The 20,086-nt window shown below is 48.5% G+C and overlaps 2 protein-coding genes across 2 annotated transcripts; both read left to right on the top strand.

Annotated features, from left to right (window-relative positions):
- Window positions 1-1,683: 1,683 nt before the first annotated feature.
- LOC116875978 (keratin, type I cuticular Ha8-like) lies at window positions 1,684-6,741 on the top strand. The gene is made up of 7 exons (XM_032871813.1): window positions 1,684-2,112; window positions 3,352-3,434; window positions 4,433-4,589; window positions 4,919-5,080; window positions 5,167-5,292; window positions 5,671-5,891; window positions 6,606-6,741. The coding sequence occupies exons 1-7, from the start codon at window positions 1,684-1,686 to the stop codon at window positions 6,739-6,741; spliced, it is 1,314 nt and encodes a 437-aa protein (XP_032727704.1).
- Window positions 6,742-14,690: 7,949 nt separating this feature from the next.
- Window positions 14,691-18,023, top strand: LOC116875951 (keratin, type I cuticular Ha1). Its single transcript, XM_032871793.1, has 7 exons — window positions 14,691-15,041; window positions 15,143-15,225; window positions 15,575-15,731; window positions 16,492-16,653; window positions 16,749-16,874; window positions 17,025-17,245; window positions 17,891-18,023. The coding sequence occupies exons 1-7, from the start codon at window positions 14,694-14,696 to the stop codon at window positions 18,021-18,023; spliced, it is 1,230 nt and encodes a 409-aa protein (XP_032727684.1). The 5' UTR covers window positions 14,691-14,693.
- The last annotated feature ends 2,063 nt before the right edge of the window (window positions 18,024-20,086 follow it).

Here is a 20,086-nt window from a genome sequence, read left to right as displayed (position 1 = left end):
AACAACTGGCCACTGGCTTATTTGTTTAGGAATAGAGGAGGCCATAAAGCTTCTGATGCGCTGAGTGTGTCTGAAGATTAAGGAAATTTAAATTTTATTTTACAGTCTGCTAAGTAAAGGACCATCAAGGTAGGTGCATTTCAAAGAAATGTACGAAGTTTCAAAAGATGGAAGATCAAAGTTCTTTAGTACGTATCTTCTTAAACAAGGTGAAGAGGGAGTCAGTGGGTGAGAGGACCAATGTCTTACAAGGAAAGCTGCCGGAAAGGAGGGGGAGGTGCCTGAGAACAGACACCATAAAGTACTAATCACTGCCTGCCTTAATTAGCCTATAGACTCTAATACACAAAAACATAATTTTATTTCTTGAGAATCACAGATTACCCTGCTTCATTCATGAAGTTTTTTTTTCCCCCCACTTCCCAAGCTAATTTGTCTCATGCTTGCACAGGGAAGTCTTAATTGCCCAAATCAGTTTGATAGGTGGTATTTTCATTTTAATTCAGTTTAAAATACTTTATTTTCTTATTACCCTTTGACCTATGGTAATTAAAAAGTGTCTCTTCAGTTTTCAGACACCAAAATCAATTTGCAAGTTAGGTTTCTCTTTTGTTGTTTCTGGTCTGATGTTGTCTTCTAATGTTGATACTGGAGACTTTCATCTCTTCTCTATTACTTTCCTTCATAAGGAACATGGATATTTATTTTTCCTCATATTTGGGGAGAGTCAGCTTCCAGGGACAGATTCCTACCTTTGATTTGGCTTTACTTGAAGGCTATATATGGGATGGTCTTGGCATCCAAGGCTTCCCTGGACTGAACGCAACTTTCCAGGGCTGGTGTATGTGTCTTCCTTATAAATGCCAGCACAGTTATACTATCTTCCATTTCCCAGACACGTTTGATTCTGTTCATTTTGGTCTCTATGAGAGATGGTCTCTGTCCCACTGTATCCTGGAAACTATCATTCAAAACACATCTTAAATCCTGTTCCATGAAGTCTTTTTCTAGTCACACAGTGTGCTCTCTTCTTAAAATCTATGCAGCTTTTTTTTTTTAAACCCCTTCTCTTATTGCATTTATAGTAAAGGTCATTTACTTTTTAAATTCTTTTTACTAAAATCTAAGCCCCTCCCTCCAAGCAAGCTAAGCTGTGTCCCACAGTGGAGATCTCTATACACACCTGCTGAAAGAAACTAATTGTGATTTGTTTTGCTTTCCTCAATGTGCCCGATTGATGACCATTTTAGACTTTGCCATGATGGGAAGATTTGGAGGCAGGAAAAGAATACTGGAGTGGGAGAGATTTTGAGGGGATTTTAGGAGACTCCGGTTCTTGATTATCTCACAGACATAAGCTGACAGAGGGGAAAGAGACATAAGCCACTGAATGTGGGCCATTTGAAGAAGACCTCATTTTCTCTGTGTTCTAGGACCCTGCAGTGAGGGGAAGTATCCTGTGTGGGTGAAGGCCTCTTTCATGAGCTCATTAACTCTTTATAAGAGACAAAAATCCCTGACTAATAGAGTGATTGTATGAGAATCAACATAAATATTAATGAGGAAAATGCCTGTTTTCTTGTACCAACACCCACTACAGACCTATATAAGGTCTGGAGGAAGAAGGCTTCTACTTCAAGCAAATCTAACTGTAGGCAAAGCACTCGTCTGGCCTTCAGCACCATGACTTCTCATCGCTGCAGTTCTCTTCTCAGTGGACAGGTTCCAGAGACCAAGGCTGCCTCTCAGTGCCTGTCAGCCATCCTGGCACATGTTAACCGAGCGCGTGTGGGGGCAACCCCTCTGGGCAAACCCAGCCTTTGTATGCCCTTCAGCTGCAACACCGCTTGCCCCTTGCCAGGGACCTGCAACATTCCCGGCAACATTGGAGTCTGTGAGAACTATGTGCAAGGTGCCCCGAATGGCCATGAGAAGGTGACCATGCAGTTCCTGAACGATCGTCTGGCCAACTACCTGGAGAAGGTGCGCCAGCTGGAGCGGGACAATGAGGAGCTGGAGACCATGATCCGAGAGTCGAGCAAATGTCACGAGTCCACCATGTGTCCAGACTACCAGTCCTACTTCCAGACCATTGAGGAGCTCCAGCAGAAGGTGAGGTTTGTGGTGCTTCAGATCAAGGGTTGGTAAACTATGGCCCACTTGGCCTACTGACTGATTTTATAAATAAAGTTTTATTGGTACATGGCCATGCTCATTCATTAATGTATTGCATATGGCTGCTTCTGTGCTCTAATGGCAGAGTTGTGATAGAGATTCATGGCCTTCAAAGTCTTATATATTTACTGTCTGGTCCTTTATAGAAAAAGATTACTGACACTTGCACAAAATTTTCAGGGCCTGGATTGGAAGTGGAAACAGCCACAGTTGAAAAAAAATTTTTTTGGTTGTGGGAAGATAATTTCTCAAGTGCAGATGAATGGGAATATGTAAAAGATGAGATGTTGGATTTGACTCTCCAGGATTCTGAGTCTATGTTTACTTAGTCTTGGTACTTAAAATTCTAACACTGGGGCACCTGGGTGGCTCGGAGGGTTAAAGCCTCTGCCTTTAGCTCAGGTCATGATCCCAGGGTCCTGGGATTGAGCCCCACATCGGGCTCTCTCCTCTCTCTCTCTGTCTCCCTCTCTGCCTACTTGTGATCTCTCTCTGTCAAATAAATAAATAAAATCTTAAAAAAATTCTAACATTATAGTTGCAAAAACAGTGCAACCTAAGTTCTGGTGCAGTACAAGGCAGCGTATTCTAGTGTCCTTTATGAACCAATATATGTCCATTCAGTAGCATTTGTCTCTTCTGCATAGCTACTGGCCCCTTTGGAAATCAATCCAATGCTTCTTAAGAAACTATACCTTTGCTTTGGAGATAGGAAGGCAAAGCATGTCAAATAGGGGCCACAGAAACCTGGATAGATTCACAGAAGACCTTTGGGGAAGTTGGCCAACCAGCATAAGGGACTTCTGATTGAGAATGTGTCCCCCTTCATTTAAAGCTTTCATAACCAGCTCATTGTTCTGTGGCCTAGATTTCAGATCTTGTTTATATCAGGCTAAGTATCATGGCTGGCAAAATAAAATTAAGTCTCTGTTATATGTTCAGTTTGCTATTCCTTTCTATCTCCCAGTTCTTTTGGCTGTATGCCTTTCGCCTCTGCCAAGCATCCTCAAGCATAGCCCCCACCCTGTATCACAGCAGCATTTCTTACGTGTTTGGGAGTTTGTGTTGTCCAAAGGGATGTTGTCGTTTGAATCTCAGCCAATGCAACTTCTTTTGACCCGAGGCCATTGATGGCTCTGGGGATAGTGACTTACTAAACCTACTTTCTTTCCCCAGATCCTGTGCACCAAATCTGAGAACAATAAGCTGGTCGTGCAAATAGACAATGCCAAGCTGGCTGCAGATGACTTCAGGACCAAGTGAGTTGTGGTAGAACAGGCAGAGGGAGGAGGCAGATGCCTAGCCTAACTTCTTGTCTCTTGTGATGCAGTTGGCATCAGAGATATAATTGACCAAGATCCCAAACCGATAGTTACAGCAGGAGAAAAGAGAGGGCATGATGTCCAAGGTCTTGAAAGAACACTCCTCTGCCCCTCGTTTGTTTAGCTTTTATAGTTCACGCCATGTTTGAGAATACATCATACACTTGCTGCTATTGTTCCCAGGAACTGGGGAGGTAGGCAGGGCAGTGATGGCTCCATCCTTGTGAGAGTACCAAAGCTCAGGGCCCTGAAGTGACCTTTCTGAAGCCACGTGGCTACTGAGTGGTAGAACTGTAACCGGCACCACATTTCCTACCCCGAGGCCATTTCCTACCAAATTCTGCTGCCTCCCAGCCAGTTGTGAGCACTAGCACTAGGAACTCACAACAGACATCATGCTCCACTGTCTATGATGGAGGCTTGGGAAGGTCAAAAGATTTATGCCACCTGAGAAGGTCCAACCCAGGAACAGGAAGGAGCATTGTGTTTTATTGTCTTTCTTCAGAGCTCTGTAGAAGCCTCACTCCTCTGGGGCTAAAGAAAGCCATTTCCATCCTCCCATCTGGCATTTGGCTTCTAATCTGAGACAGGACCCAGAGTCTGCCTTAGTAGGGGGCATGGAAGAGGAGGGTCTGTAGGGATCACCTGGCATGGCAGTTGTCAGATTACTCTGCTGCCCTGCCTTTGGCCATCAGCCCATGAGGTCAGATGCTGATCATGTGTCTACCCCAGCACCCTCAGTACTGGCCACTCTGCCTAGTGGTGCTTAGTGTCAAATGAATGGGGCATACCCCATTGCTTTCTGGGCTGGGAGTGTGCCACCTACAAAATGCCAACTCACAATTAGACTGCGGAAGGATGCTGGTGGAATGGCTGCCAGTGTCCTGGGGCACCTCTGCTCTCTACCCTCTACTCCTGTATCATTCCTGCTAAAGGTACCAGACGGAACACTCGCTCTGCCAGCTGGGGGAGGCCGACATCTGTGGCCTGCGCAGGGCACTGGATGACCTCACACTCGCCAAATGTGACCTGGAGGCCCAGCTGGAGTCCCTCACGGAGGAGGTGCTCTGCCTTAAGAAGAACCATGAGCAGGTACATGGCCCTTTGTGTAAGACTTTCTGGGGATGAATTCGGGCTCGTTTGGGGGAAGCAGTGAAGCTCTTCTTCCTGCTCAGGATGGAAGCTCTGCAGGCTTTGCCCTGTGGTTAAACCTCACAAGCTTGGTGAGCTCCAGCTTTCAGTAGGAAATTGCTCTTCATCCACAGCCTTTGGAAGTTGCTAGGCTAATGCTAGGTTACTTGCCTTATCTGCAGAGGAGCACAGGGAAATCACTGGGGAGGGTAGATAGCGGGAGATGAGGCTTTGGGGTGGAGGGCAGTGGGGACTCCATGACTGGGATGTCCCCCCTCCTGTGCCCACAGGAAGTCCACATTCTGAGGAGCCAGCTGGGGGACAAGCTCCAGATTAAGCTGGATGCTGAGCCCACCGTGGACCTGAGCAGTGTGCTCCAGGAGATGCGGTGCCACTATGAGGCCGTGGAGCAGACCAACCACAATGATCTGGAAGAGTGGTTCCAGGATCAGGTGAGGGCGCTGCCTCAGAGCTGGGAGGGACCCCGGCTTTCCCGTGGGAAGGCTGCTGATCATGTCTCTGTGCCCTTGTGCTTCAGTCTGAAAGCATCAGCAAGCAGGACATGTCGTGCTCCGAGGAGCTGCGGTGCTGCCAGTCAGAGATCCTGGAGCTGAGACGCACGGTGAACGCCCTGGAGGTGGAGCTTCAGGCCCAGCACACGCTGGTGAGTTCCTTTGCACAGAGGCCTAGAGGCCTCTGCTTGGCTCCCACTCCCAAGAGCAGTTCCTGGCTCAGTACCTGCCTCCCTTAATACAGACCAGGACACAGTTCAAACCTTGACTTCCTTGCCTGTGCAAGAACCTTCTCATAGATGTGGATGCTGGGTAATGAACATTCGCCCATATGGGGCAGGTTCTGCACACTTATCCTGGGTCTGCAATGAAGAGCAATGGCACATTGTCAGTTCTTCTAGCTGAGGTCTTCTAACAGGAGCTAGATTATTCTCCAGGTCTGGCAATACCTTGGGGTGTCACAGTCTTACTGGAGAGACTGAGAGCTGCAGTCCACAATTTTCCACTTGCCTACCCCTTTGCCATTACAGAAAGACTGTCTGCAGAACTCCCTGTGTGAAGCTGACGCCCGCTTTGGCACCGAGCTGGCCCAGATGCAGATGCTGATCAGCAACGTGGAGGAGCAGCTGTCCGAGATCCGGGGCGACCTGGAGCGGCAGAACCAGGAGTACCAGGTGCTGCTGGACGTCAAGGCCCGGCTGGAGGGCGAAATCAACACATACCAGAAACTTCTGGAGAGCGAGGATTGCAAGTGTGTACCCCAATGTTTGTGCCAATGTCATGTATAAAAACATAGCCCTTTTGTGGGGATGATTTGAAAGGAGGGGTGGCACGGCAGATTGCATCTCTGGGGACAAACTTGCTACCTGGTAAGCCTGGTGAGCTGCTTGGACATAAGGAAGGGTGTGAGGGAACTTTTCAGCTCATGCCATCCATTCTGCTGACCATGTTATATTCCCAGATGCCAGTCACTGCCACAGGGGGGCTGAAATACTGAGAGCTCAGTGTATTTAGGTTTTGTTAAATTCTCTCTGGAAGAAGTATTCTAGTAACAGGGATTCTTCATGCTCAATGTTAAAAAACATTGCTAAGGGCATTTGCAACCATTCTTTCATTTTGTCCTCCCATTGAGCTGTGCAAGAGGTAAGGTGGATAGAACACCCCGTTAAGCAATAAGGAACAAGACTGGGGGCTATGTGTCAATCAGGAGGGCAGCTGAGCCGCTTTTGCTTGGCCAGCCTTTCTGCCTTTCTCGTCCGTGTTCCTTTACCTGCAGCTGGAAGGGCTGGTTTTGCACAGGGGCACCACGAGCTCTGGTCCCAGCTCCACTGTGGATTTTCTAGGCCTAGCAGGAACTCCAAGGTCTACAATCCCCTTTTGCTTTTCCGATTTTGAAATGCCTGTGTACTTTTGTCTTTCATGCCCTTCTGACATCAGTGTTTCAAACACGTTTTTCTCTCCGCAGGCTCCCTTGCAACCCATGCGCGACCCCAGCTTCCAGCACGCCCCGCCCAACCCCTGCAGCCTGTACCCCCTGCTCTCCCTGCCTGTCTGGACCTCCTCGGGCCTCTTGTGGCTCCAGCTCAACACCTCGATGCTGACACACTCCTCAGCCTGAGGACTCAGGAGATGGGAACCGTCTGCAGCTCCGCTGTCTCCACTCCGCAGGCCTACCCCCCCGAGGGCTTGCTCCCTTGGCCTATAGGGCAGGAGACTGATGCCCGGCGACCCTTCTCTGCTGATGGGCTTTCTAGTCCAGCGGCTCAGCTCCGGCCCCTGGATTTGGGCTTCCTCTCTTTAGGGTGTCCTGAACACTTCTTTTGCTCTCTCCTGTTGCTTCACGGTCTGAGAAGTGGTAGGTGGCCTTGTTTTTATTTTGCTAATAAACCTCACTTCAGCAGCATGAAGAGTGCAGGGCCTGTGGTCAGTGTCTCCATCCTATGCCAAGAGTGTTGCCGAGGGGCCCTTTGAGACAGCTGTTCTCACAGAAGCAGGGGTTGGGGGCTCCCTCCCAGGAGGGGTCCTGGGAGATGGCAAAGGCAGCCAGGACCACAGTTAAAAATTGGCCTGTAGCAAAATGACACCGTTGACAGATACCCAGCTATAACTGGGTATCCATAAGTATCTAAAGCTTATTAGAGCTGGATTCACAGAGCTTTGAAAATACTCGCACCAGCTAAAATCTCCCCTTATCAGGACGAAGACTTCATCCTTGTACAAAGGAGAAGCTCAGGTCAGAGTTTCTTCTAGGACCCCAAGAATGCTCTACTTAAAGTAAGCTTTTATGATCATGGGCCCATGGCAAGCAAGGCACAGTCCTGGGGCTTCAGAGATCTTGTGACAACAGGGGTCTGCCAAAGCCCGCAATGAGGGAGCACCTGGTGGCTGAATCAAGACTTGAACCCTGGTCTCCCTGAGTTAGGCCCAAAGCCCATACTTTGGAAGCATTGAAGGGAAAAAAATTAAACATGAGAAGTTTTGAGGTAGTGGTTCTAAAAGTGTTCCAACCAGTAGAACCACTTGGGGACTTTTAGGAAATGCAAAGTCTTGGGCCCCACCTCCAACTTTCTGAATAAGCAGTCTGATTTATTGAGCCTTCCAGGTGATTCTATGCATGCTCAAGTTTGAGAATCACTGGGTTAGGGCGTTTCTTTGGCGACTGAGCCCCTCACGGGCCAGATATGATGTAGAAGGAGTTGGCTGCGGCCTCCTATAGATACCGTGTGTGAGCAGTGTCTCATCGGATCAAGGCAGCGCCTTTCCCCTGCACGCTGTGAAATGCTGAATGTATTAAAGGATGATGGTTGCGGAGCCTGTCAGACTATCAGTCTAGAGAAGGCCAAATGGACCCACCCAAGCTTCCTCACGGGCTCCACTAGCAAGCTTTCTGGCAGCTGCTTGGCTTGGACCTTCCTTGTAGGCAGTAGACACATGAACCAGAAGCTCCATGTTTAGGCAGCCATGGCCAAGAACAGCGTGTCTCCAGAGACCATTGTCAGAGCTGCCCAGAGATGGGAAGCAGTGAGTTCCCCATCACTGGAGGCATACAAGCAGGTCTTTATAACCACCTGGTGGGATGTTGAAGAGGATACTCAGGCGTCTGATGGGGCTGGATGGATGGTTGTAGAGGGTATTCTAGTCCCCAGATTCTATGACCCCCTGAGATCTAGGTCTTATTCATTGGTGAGGTTATAAGTGTTAAAGTGGAGCTGACACACCAACCCCCACAGGCTGGTTCTTGTCTTCTCTCTGCTCCGTGAGCACTCCAAATCAGAGTAGCCTGCTGAGAAATATACAAAGTCCAGCCCATCCTGGTGAGGAGTGACCATAGTCCCAAGCCTGAAGGGTGGAGAGATCTTAAGCCAGGGCCTGGTTTTTGTGCCTCCAACGGCTCTCAAATCCAAAATCCTACCTGTTGGCCACCATCTGTGTGGACAAAATTGATTTGCTTGGAAAGCACCAGGACTTCCAACACAGGGAATCTGGAAGGGTCAGAGGTCACCCTTCCCTCCCTTCTCCTCCACTCTGCCTCTGTTCTTTTTTCTAAGCTGTATAGGTATTTGGGTACAGGTGACATCTCTCTCTCTCTCTCTTTTTAAGGATTTTTCCCCCAAGATTTTATTTATTTATTTGACACAGAGAGAGAGATCACAGGTACGCAGAGAGAGGGGAAAGCAGGCTCCCCACCAAGCAGAGAGCCTGATGCGGGGCTCAATCCCAGGACCCTGAGACCATGACCTGAGCCAAAGGCAGAGGCTTTAACCCACTGAGCTACCCAGGCATCCCTTTAAGGATTTAAAAAAAAAAAAGATTTTATTTATGTGTGTGTGTGTGTGTGAAAGAGAGAGAGGGGGAGAAATAATGCACAAGCAGGGGGAGTGGCAGACAGAGCAGGCAGAGGGAGAAGCTGACTCCCTGCTGAGCAAGGAGCCTGACATGGGGTTCGATCCTGGGATCCAGGTCACCATGACCTGAGCCGAAGGCAGACACTTAACCCACTGAGCCACCCAGGTGTCTCAGGTGATACATCTCTGAGGATAGGTCCCAATAAGAAAGAACAATCTTGGTAAGTCTTAATTTAGCACCTGGCCAAAATACCTTTGCTTTTCCTTTGTACTTAAAAAGTACCTTTCATCCAACAAGTTCAAAGCAGTCTAACAAAACAAACCCACTTATTCTTGCACCATGACAGTAGGTAAGCATTGTTTTTCCCTTTTAAGGAGAGGGAGAGAAGGTGAGTCATTGAGTGGTTGAGGGATTCTTCTGGTGACATGAAATGAGTCAGTGGGGCCCCAGGGTAATTGACCTGTGCTTCTTAAGTTCATGTCCAGCCCCCTGAATATAATTAAAAGAGGAGCTTTGATGAGACATTGTGTGTGTGTGTGTGTGTGTGTGGTACATAATGTATGTGTGAAGTGGTTTGGGTTTCCTGGGAAGAAATGCTGGGTGGAGGCATCACTCTGCTTGGGGTGTGTGTGAAGAGCTTCCTCAGAGACCAAACAGTCCCTCATCACCACCATCATCTCCATCATCGTCACCAACACTGAAGCTCACATTCATTGAGCCATGGCACTCATCTAAGTTACAGATAAATTTATGTATATAAACTTATATAATCCCTATTTTGGAGTGAGAAACTATGGCTCAGAGAGGTTAAGGAACATGCCCAAGGTCACACAGCTAGTAGGTGGTGAAGCCAGGATTCAGATCCAGGCTGTCTACCTCCAGCAACTGTACTCCTAACCACTGTGCTGCACATAGCCCAAGTCTCCAATTGTGTGGGCAGGATGACAGAACCATAATGACCCCATTGTTTTGGTTCCTTTTCCTTGAAGGAAATGGTAGAGTGTTTATGCTAGCAGAACCACTGCTAAGAATCTCTGCCACAAAAGGCAGTACAAGAAATAAAGGTTGTACCTCATTTCAAAATAGTCTGAGAACCATGGCAATTTTAATGACTGCAAATCGTGAAAGAAGGTCCACTCACCCCCTGCCATTGTTAAAAACACTCTGTCTACTGAGGAAGAGGAGAGAGAAACTGTCAGAATCACTTACCTATGCATCTCTTCACCACTTACAATGTGCTTTCACACAGGCTATCCAGTTTGAAATGCCCCAGACTCCTGGGAGAGGCAGAGCAGGCTCCACAGTCCCCATTTTGCAGGGGGACAGGTTCAGGGTTGGGAGGGAAATGAGCCTGCGAGGTCTCCCTGTGGTCTGTCCCTCAAGCCCTTTGCCCTGTCCCTGCACGTCCCTGCACGCAATTGCTAAGGGCTGGAGGCAGATCTGCCTAAGACTGCCCATTCAGACCGACTGTCTGATCCTGCTGTGAGGTGGCTGGGATGGATTTTACAGGGCCTGGGAATCTCCCCAAGGAGAATCTTCCTGTGTTTACTCCCATCTTGCCGGATCCTCCCCACCCCAACCGCATTTCAGACCGAGCTTCTGTCCTTTGGCCGTCCCCTAGCCTTCTTCAGCTGAGGCTCCCCTTTTATGCTGGACTTCGTGTCTAAAGCTCCCTCCCTTGCCTCTCCCTTCTCCCTGCTGGGTTGCTGGACATACTAAACACATGCCCCAAGGCCCTCCACCAAGATGCCTCTCCTGGTAGTAGATCTCTCTCATCCCAAGGGTGGCCAGCGTGTGCCTGCTCACCAGCTGGCTCGCGCTTCACCCCCATTTTCCCACGTGAGTCTCAGGCCCTTTGACACTTCTCTTTCACTTGCTTGATTTAATATTGCTTCTTCTTCTGCTGCTATCCCATACTGTGTCCTGGAGACCTCTTCCAGGTGCTTGGAAGCACACCCTAGTACCATGATGCCTCTGGGGATCCCGCGGGGCAGCCAGACCACTCAACTGTGGTGTCCAAAGCAAAAAGAACAAACTACCAAAAAAAAAAAAAAAATGACCAGACCTCGTGGAAGACAGGATTCTTAAAGGGATTAAGGCTCTGAGGAGACTGCTTGTTTGAATCCTACCCCCGAGTCACCTAGGGAATAGGGTTTACTACTAAGTCTCCTTCGGGATACAGGTAAATAATCTGAAATGGTCTCATCCCACATCTCCAGGCAGAGAATCAGATACTGGTTTAAAATGGTCTGACTGGAGGCTGGGACAGGATTATGTGTGGGAAGAAGTGAAGGAGTAAAGAAGAAACTTTTGGAAGGGTAGGGTCCAATGATATCACCTTATACTAGAGGTTGTTGTGGGCCCATATGTATGCTCAGCAGGACTGAGAGCTCACAGAGGACTGCAGCATATCATCTCCCCACTGTCCCCGTGTCCCTGTCCCTGTCAGCCCTGGGGCTAGGCCAGGTGTTTGCCAGAGATTCAGTAAATGACTTCTGCCCTTAATCTTGTATATGCAATTTCCTAATTACATTAAATACAAACATATTTCCAGACATGTCCATCTTACATCTCTTAAACATCTCACCGTTTTGTTTCTCAGATATTTTGGGGACCCATATGAGCCTGAATTGCTCATAAAAATATAATCCTCTACCAGAACGATGATTCTTCTGTTCCAATGTAGCCCTGTGTCCAGCATGGAGAAGCTGCATGCACCATACATGTGCTTTGAATAAAACTGATCTAAAGAAAGAACGTGGGCTTGATTGTCCCTTGACCACTCAGTTTCTCTTTGAGTGAGTACAGTTTGCAGATATTTCAATTAGGAAATCAAGAGAGTACACAAAGTTGACTCCTAGCCCATGTGAGTTCTCAAAGACCTTATAGTACAGGAGTCCCTTTCCCTCTAATTCAAGAAGCAAATTCACTCAAGCCTACTGGAATTTTAAAAAACACTGCAAGGCAGAGGCAAGATTTACAAGGGATGGCAGCATTGTGTTCACTCACCAGTCACTCCGTCTGCTGTCCCTCTCCTGAATCCTTGTGCCATTGCATCTGCGGGGTGGCCAGCAGGGAAAAAGGAATCTCTGGTTGTAACCTGTTCATTCCTGTGTCTTTGGTGTGGTTGCTGGTTGGCCATGACCCGAAGCCAGTGCAGCTCTGTCCTCCTCTGCTCCTTTCTTCCTTTCTCCTGTTCACACCTTACTCATTCAGGAACAGGAGGCATTGTCCCCTTCCGACCTTATGCTGCCTGGTATAGACAATCCTGTATTTCTCAGCCACAGACAAATCTCAGACAGGATTGTGGAGGTGATGCTCTGGTCTGGGCACCTTGGGAAAGGTCACTTCTTTTGGAGGCCTCAGAAGCTGTGATCTCATGTCTGTAGATCTTTCCTGAATCATCTTGATTTACATCATGTGGGACTCTCAACAGGGTGGGTCAGTCTTCTGCCCATGGATTTGGGTCGTCTTGGCTACTTCTCAGCATTGCATTCTCCAGGTCCACTTATTTGAAGATGGGCTCACTTTGTTGGAGCAGAGCGGCTGCAACGGTTCTGAGGATTCCTTCCTTGCCTCTCCGGTCCGTTGTTACCTCTTATTCAATGCACTGCTCCTGGTTTCCATTTCTCTGGTTTCTTGGCATTGCATGCAAACTCTAGTTCTGCTTTTTTGTTGACCCAATTCTTGAATCTTCTCTTTCTTAGACCTAAACACTCTCCTTGGACTAAAGTCCCCGTGAGGCTGTGCTGGCTAATCAGTGGGCTAGGCCAGAGAACTTGAAAAACTGCGGCCATTGTTCTGTGCCCAGGGGCCAGTGTCCTTGGGTAGGGAGGAAGGCAGGGGTGAGGAACAGCTCTGGGCTGGAAAGCCAGTGCTCTGGAGCAGGCTGACAAGAGGCAGGAAGCAGGATGCCAGTGCTATTCCCTCTAAGCAAACACTCATCAGTCTGATGGATAGGCCTTTGCATCTGTCCCAAGCCCAGCTCAAGTGAGACAGATGCTCCCTATGCCTGGCCTTGCATCCTTCCTCTGGAAAGTCTCAGTGGTGCCTGCCTCAGGACCCACCTATTTCTGCCCCTTTAATTGCCCAGGAGGAAAACAAAGAAATTTTGGTTTTATTATAAGTCTGGGCTTCTTTGTAGTGTGGTGGGGCTTTCCATCTGAATGGCATTATAATAAGTGGTAAGATAATGGCTTTGGAGAGGGTAGATGGAGGACCTTTTATCTGGGACCCAAGCGGAGTGCTACATGAATACCATCATGAAAGCTTGTTGGGGAGAAGGACTCCAATAAGTTGTCAATAAAACTACCATTCTGGCTGGGAGCCAAAGCCACAATGGAAGTTGAGATGCTGCTACCCAAGAGGCAGGGGGTACCCCAGTGGGGCCTATAATTATGCAACCTTTATATACTCAGAACTTTGGCCACCCCTTTCCACAGACCTTCTGGTGCCTTCCCTCCCCTCCCAAGTCAACCCCGTATGACTTCAAGCTTGCTCTGCCAAACTTGCTTCTGCTCTGTCTCAGCAGTTTCTAGTCCTGGTGCCTTAGTCCTTGGATTCAATTATACCACCACAGAGCCCTCCTTGGTGCCTTTTAACATTTGGTTCTTAAACCAAATTGTGTGTAACTCAGTAAGGCTGGGGATGGGAACCCAGGACGGGATGTGGTCCATCTTCTGAGTGTGTTGATTTCACTGAGAAGATTGGGCAAAAATCTTAGAAAGTTTAACTGGAAATTGTAAAACTGTTCTTTAAAAATATTAAAGCCAACATGGGCATATGATGGAATATAAGGTTAATTCACATGAAGTTTTAAGATCAACCTCCTTGAGCAGGCTCCTTTGGGCAATCTCTTGATTTCCCCAATTATCTGCTCATGCTGGTCTAAAGCTAGACCAGTGGTAAGGTTTGACTAGCAGTGCCTTTTTCCTTTCCAAGCCAGTCCCAGATACTTCTCCTGGACAGCTGAAATACATTTATATGGTTCTCTCAGGAATCCTTCCAAATGATCTCTTCCAGAACCTTCCCTGTTCTTAAAGCAATTATCAGAGCCTCTTCCTTTGAAATGCTTCTATAATCCATGTATACAAAATATAGGAGGCATTCCACAAACAACTGCCCATCCTTCTCAGCCATGGCCCAACTCAGTCCTTATCCACATCAAGGCTTACCAGGCTTGGAATGGTGCACTGTTGAGGGTTCTTCCTCTAAAGCAGATGGAAAGGGAGTTCAATGAAACTTCTTCTTTGACTCAATCTCAGTCCCTCCCTAGAAATGCCAGGTGGGCCAGGAAATGAGTCTGAGTATGGGTTTACAGGATCACATAACACAGAAGAATGTCATTGGATGGACCAACTCCCAATTAACAAGGGCAGATACCTGGGCCAGACTGTGTGGCCTCTTTTAAGATCTACCACAAAACTCTGATTTTATGGGTATACTGCCTGAAGAGGAGTCCTGACTTAGCAAGAAGCCCAAGTAAAGAATTTTATGGGACAAGGGACTCTTCTGAGGAAGGCAAATAACAGACTGAGGGAAGGGCATTTGAAAACTAGAGAAGACATAGAGAGAAAAAAGACATTACATACCATGTCCACACCCTCTGTGAAGGGAATATAAATCCTCCTCAGAGGAAGGAAATCCACAAGCTCCTTGGAGAACTTGGACTCTGTGTTCAGCCAGGTGCCTTGCTCCCTCCAGCACCATGCCTTACAACTGCTGCCTGCCCAACGTGAGCTGCCGCTCCACCTGCTCCTCCCGGCCCTGCGTGCCCCCCAGCTGCCACACCTGCACCCTGCCCGGGGCCTGCAACATCCCCGCCAATGTGGGCAACTGTGGCTGGTTCTGCGAGGGCTCCTTCAATGGCAGCGAGAAGGAGACCATGCAGTTCCTGAACGACCGTCTGGCCAGCTACCTGGAGAAGGTGCGCCAGCTGGAGCGGGAGAACGCGGAGCTGGAGAGCCGCATTCGGGAACGGTGCCAGCAGCAGGAGCCCTATGTGTGTCCCAGCTACCAGTCCTACTTCCGGACCATCGAGGAGCTCCAGCAGAAGGTGAGGGGGTCTTCTGTGGGGGTGCAACAGCAGCTGACTGTCCTTGAACAATAAGACCTTCTCAAGTTCAAGCGGCCCTCACAGTAGAATCTTGCTTTCAGATTCTGTGTGCCAAGTCTGAGAATGCCAGGCTGGTGGTGCAGATCGACAATGCCAAGTTGGCTGCGGATGATTTCAGAACAAAGTGAGTTGTTCAGATTTCACATTGATGTCATTCCTTTTGTTTCATCTCCGGTTAAGTGAAAGGGATTTTCCAAAGCTTTACTGAACCACACTTCCATCCATTGGTTGTGAAGAATCCAATAGGGATTGAGGAGAACCAAGTAAAGGAATCACAAAAATAGATGAGGGCTCAAATTGTTCTGTTTATTTTTGGATCAATATTTGGTCTGGACTGAGACTCCAGAACCCTCTGTCTCTTGGGTCTACTCATTGCAAAAAGTGGAAAGGCTAAGTGCGTGGGGGCTATCAAAGATCATTTCTGTTTGTCTTGGAGGTCCGCCGGTCACTGATTTGACCTTGTCCTTGTGCAGGTATGAGACGGAGCTGGGCTTGCGGCAGCTGGTGGAGTCAGACATCAATGGTCTACGCAGGATCCTGGACGAGCTGACCCTGTGCAAATCTGACCTGGAGGCCCAGGTGGAATCCCTGAAGGAGGAGCTCCTGTGCCTCAAGAGGAACCATGAGGAGGTGAGACCAGAAATGAAAAATGAAGTACCCTAGCTCAGCCTCAGGCTGAGGGTGACTTGAACCATTTGGGATGGCAGAAACTGGAATATGAGGTTGGGGCTGACTTCATGATTTTCCTTTAAAAACACCAAAACTTCAGGATGAATGAAAAAACAAGAGATGAAACCTATCCATGTTCTCAGATAAGGTGTATTTTTCACTCAAAACTGGTACATCATGTGAGTTTCCTGGAGTCTCTCCATCAGCTTCTGATTGATCACTGAGCGGTAGAAAGAGCCTCAGTGTTGCTGTATTCATGCTGTACCAACTCATCTCTCTCCCCAAAGGTCACAAATCAAGCCTGGTAGATCTAAATCTCCACTCTTTCAAAGTCTTACTGAAAAATGTTCTGGGGCTCCTCCTTTCTCCTGGAGGGGCCATACCATGATCTTATTTGATGGCAAGAATTTTTTGCTATACAATCTGAAATTGTACAGTGAATTCTTTGTATTATGAGGTCTTCTGCAGTCAGTCTGCAAATTGGGAACATTGGGAATTAGTCCATCTTTTGGAGGCATCCGAGCAAATCCTCGGATTTGAGCCCAAGTGCCATGGCACAGTTGTGTGAGGAGGGAGCTCTGCCACATGAAGCACAGAGCACTTTGCCTTGAGTTGTCACAGACTGCTCCACTCAAAGTCTCTTTTCCAAGGAAATAGACTAATGGGGCTCAAGTTTATTCTTCACTGAGGAGAGTCACTCTTGCCTTTTTTGCATCCACAGGAAGTCAACACCCTGCGCTGCCAGATCGGAGATCGCCTCAACGTGGAGGTGGACGCAGCCCCTGCTGTGGACCTGAACCGCGTCCTCAATGAGACCAGGTGTCAGTATGAGGCTCTGGTGGAGACCAACCGCAGGGATGTGGAAGAATGGTTTACCACCCAGGTGGGCATCTCAGCACATGGCTGCTAAGGACCCCGTGGCCCCTCAGGGCCCTTGAGGCAGGGTCTGACCCTGTCTTCTCCCCTGTGCTGTTTCAGACTGAGGAGCTGAACAAGCAGGTGGTGTCCAGCTCAGAGCAGCTGCAGTCCTGCCAGGCAGAGATCATTGAGCTGAGACGCACGGTCAACGCCCTGGAGATCGAGCTGCAGGCCCAGCACAACCTGGTGGGTATTGTTCAGTCCTCCTGGTGACCAATGTAAGGTTGGGGAACCGGAGTCAGCGGAAGCCTTGTGAAGCCTGGGGCTTCTCTGGAGCCCCACGGGGGAAGCTCCCTGAGGAGGGACTCTGTGACCTTCCTTATTTTCTCCACACAGAGGGACTCTCTGGAGAACACGCTGACGGAGACCGAGGCCCGCTACAGCTCCCAGCTGTCCCAGCTGCAATGCATGATCACCAATGTGGAGTCCCAGCTGGCTGAGATCAGGAGTGACCTGGAGCGGCAGAACCAGGAGTACCAGGTGCTGCTGGACGTGCGGGCCCGGCTGGAGTGCGAGATCAACACGTACCGGGGCCTGCTGGAGAGTGAGGACTGCAAGTGAGTAGACGGCTGGAGATATCTGATGAAACCATGCTCACATAAGTGTGCTTCTCCATTGGACTCCAGACAAAGATTGCATACTTTCAAAAGGAAATTATGACTCCACACCAGACATGATCAAACAGAACTCAGAAAACACAATATAGGCATCATTAGAAATAGAGAAAAGAGAGAGCTGTTTGATGGACAAACTGCAATTGTACAGCTATTTCTTTGCATTCAACTGTGGTCATATAGATATAAGATCAATGATGTTTATTGCATTTTACAAGACTGTATTGTGTTGAGGGTGCGTGTCCATACGCTACCTTATCTGACCTTGTAGTTACTGCCAAGCCGGTTGGATCAGTACTGTTTCCATTCTGTAGGTGAAGAAACTGGGGCTTGGAGAGGCTAAGCGACTTTCCTAGTCTCACTAGCTAGGAATGGACAATGTTGGGAGTCAAAGCCAGAGTTCTAGAGTTTCTGTCTAGTACTTTGGGCACTATGTGGTAGGAAGACATTAGCAATTTGATAGGGACCTTTACAGCAGGGGAATCTGTGGCTCTCTCTGTTAGGGGTCAAATCCCACAGGCATTCTGCTCTTCTAGATACTACAAGCCTCCCTCAATTCACCTTTTCCACGTCTTTCTTTTTCTCCAGGCTGCCCTGCAACCCTTGTGCCACAACGAATGCATGCGGATCCTCCGGGTCCTGTGTCTCTAATTCCTGTGCCCCCTGCACGCCCTGTGTCCCCCGCCCGCGCTGTGGGCCCTGCAACTCCTTCATGCGCTAGAGCCCAGGGGCTGCCAGAGAAGCAAGGAGGCAGGGCACAAGGTTCCAGATCTTCGACCTGACACTGGCTCTCTTGACAGAAAGGGGCAGAGAACATGGTTTGCGTGGCTGGAGCCGCCCCAATAAGGCAGCCACGAAACTCATCCCCCCCACCCCCCGCAGGCTGTTCCTTGCCCACCCTTTCCTTCACTGTGGTCTGTTCCTTTTTCACTCGCCCAGGGAACCCTCGGAAGTGCCAGGGCGTTCCCTTGTAACCTGCTAATAAACTTGATTTCCCTGGCAAAGCAGATGCCTTTCTCATTGGTATTCATTCGTTTTGCCGCGCCCATTTCTTGAGCACTCTATAAAAAGCCACTTGAAAGTCAGGCTACATAATGGCCTGACTCTTGGGTACAAGAGCCGTTCTTTGCCTGGCGGGCAGATGGCTGACCTGGCGCCCTGGGTGCAGGGGTGAGGCAGGCTGTCAGAGGGGAGGGCAGAGCAGCCCTAGTGCTGTAGCCTTCATCTCTTCTTGACCATTCCTGCATGTTTCCCTCTCTCCCCTGTTGACCTGGACATCATCTAGAGCTGACTGCCTCTAAATTCGAAAGGAGGAGGCATGAGCTGGGCATGAGAAAGAGGCTCTGGAAAGCTCATCTTTTCTCAGCAGGAAGCGTCAGGTCCAGTGCTGTATTTCCTGGTTCGTGGTGGTCCCGGCTTTCCAGGCAGCCTCAGGAACACCCAGCAAAGGGGTGCTCTGGCCTGCCTGCTGTGCCCAGGTCTTCCTCCTTCCTCCTGTGTCAGTGAATCATTATCACCCTGGGCTCCAGGGGTTCACTTCTGTTCCCAACTGATCTGATGCCTTCATCTGATAACTCCTACCTTTTTCAGTCCATCCTAACCACTACCTGTTCCCTACTCTATGCACATCCTGGATAGTGGGGAAGGGAGACACATGTCAAGAAAGACATAGTCCTGGCTGCAAGTTTTTTTTTTTACAACTTGTAAAGGAATAAAACTAGTCCCTAAGTTATGCTATCATAAGGCATTGTCCCCGACACTGAACACTCAGGCTCATGCTGCAAACAAATCACCAAGTGCTGAAAATGACAGTAGCATTCATGAAGAAAGGCTTGAACTTGAATCTTTAACTTCAAAGAAGAGCCAAGGAAATGTTAAGCATTGGCTTTCTAGAAGCCCACAGGACCATTTTGACACGAAACGATCAGAAAGCACTCAGGTTTCTTCCTTTTCCCATGAACTGTCCCATCAAACCAGGCTTTCTGAGGCAGATATCAGACCCCACTTTGGTGAAACACAATCTTGTGTACTAAAATAACCAAGTGGATTGAAATTACATATATATTTGATAAAGCAACTATTTATTGTTTCCACCATAATTGTTACCCCTCACCCTTATTTTTAAAGCTCAAATTCCAGGGTGGATTCAGATATGCACACCTGCTGGGCTTGTGAGCAGCCTCTGACCTGGAATCCCTTCTCTGATGTGGTCTGCTACTGTTTCTGTGATTTCTTCCAAACCCGAGGTCAAGCTCAGTTCAGAGGCCATCCCTAATTTTGCTTGTTCCTTTATTCCATGTTCTGCTTACATCTATTATTTTACAGTAATGCAAAAGTAATGTTAATGGCTCCTGTGGTAAGCAGAATGACTGTCCCCCTTCTCTGCAAAGATGAGCATATAATTTTCTGGAACCCAGGAATGTGTTAGGTTGTACACAAAGGGAATTTAAAGGTGAGAATGAGATTGAAGCAGCCATCCAGCTGACTTTAAAATGGGGGAGATTAAACTGGATTATCCAATGGGCCCAATATAATCACAGGGGTCCTTCAAAATGGAAGGGGAGGCAGAGGATAGAGAGGGAGATAAGACCGAGGACACAGGTCAGAGCAATGTGATATGAGGACTAGTGCTTTCATTGCAGGATCTAAAGATGGAGGAAGGGGGCCCAAAACCAAGAAAGTAGGTAGCTTCTAGATGCCGGAGAAGGGAAGGAAATGGAGTCTCTGTTAGAGTCTCCAGAAAGGAACGTAGCCCTGCCAACACCTTGGTTTTTCTCTTTTTTG

The sequence above is a fragment of the Lontra canadensis genome, unplaced genomic scaffold (genome assembly GCF_010015895.1).
Source record: "Lontra canadensis isolate GAN:19392208 unplaced genomic scaffold, GSC_riverotter_1.0 scaffold43, whole genome shotgun sequence".
In the NCBI taxonomy this organism is placed as follows: domain Eukaryota; kingdom Metazoa; phylum Chordata; class Mammalia; order Carnivora; family Mustelidae; genus Lontra; species Lontra canadensis.
This window is presented reverse-complemented; position numbering and strand designations above follow the sequence as displayed.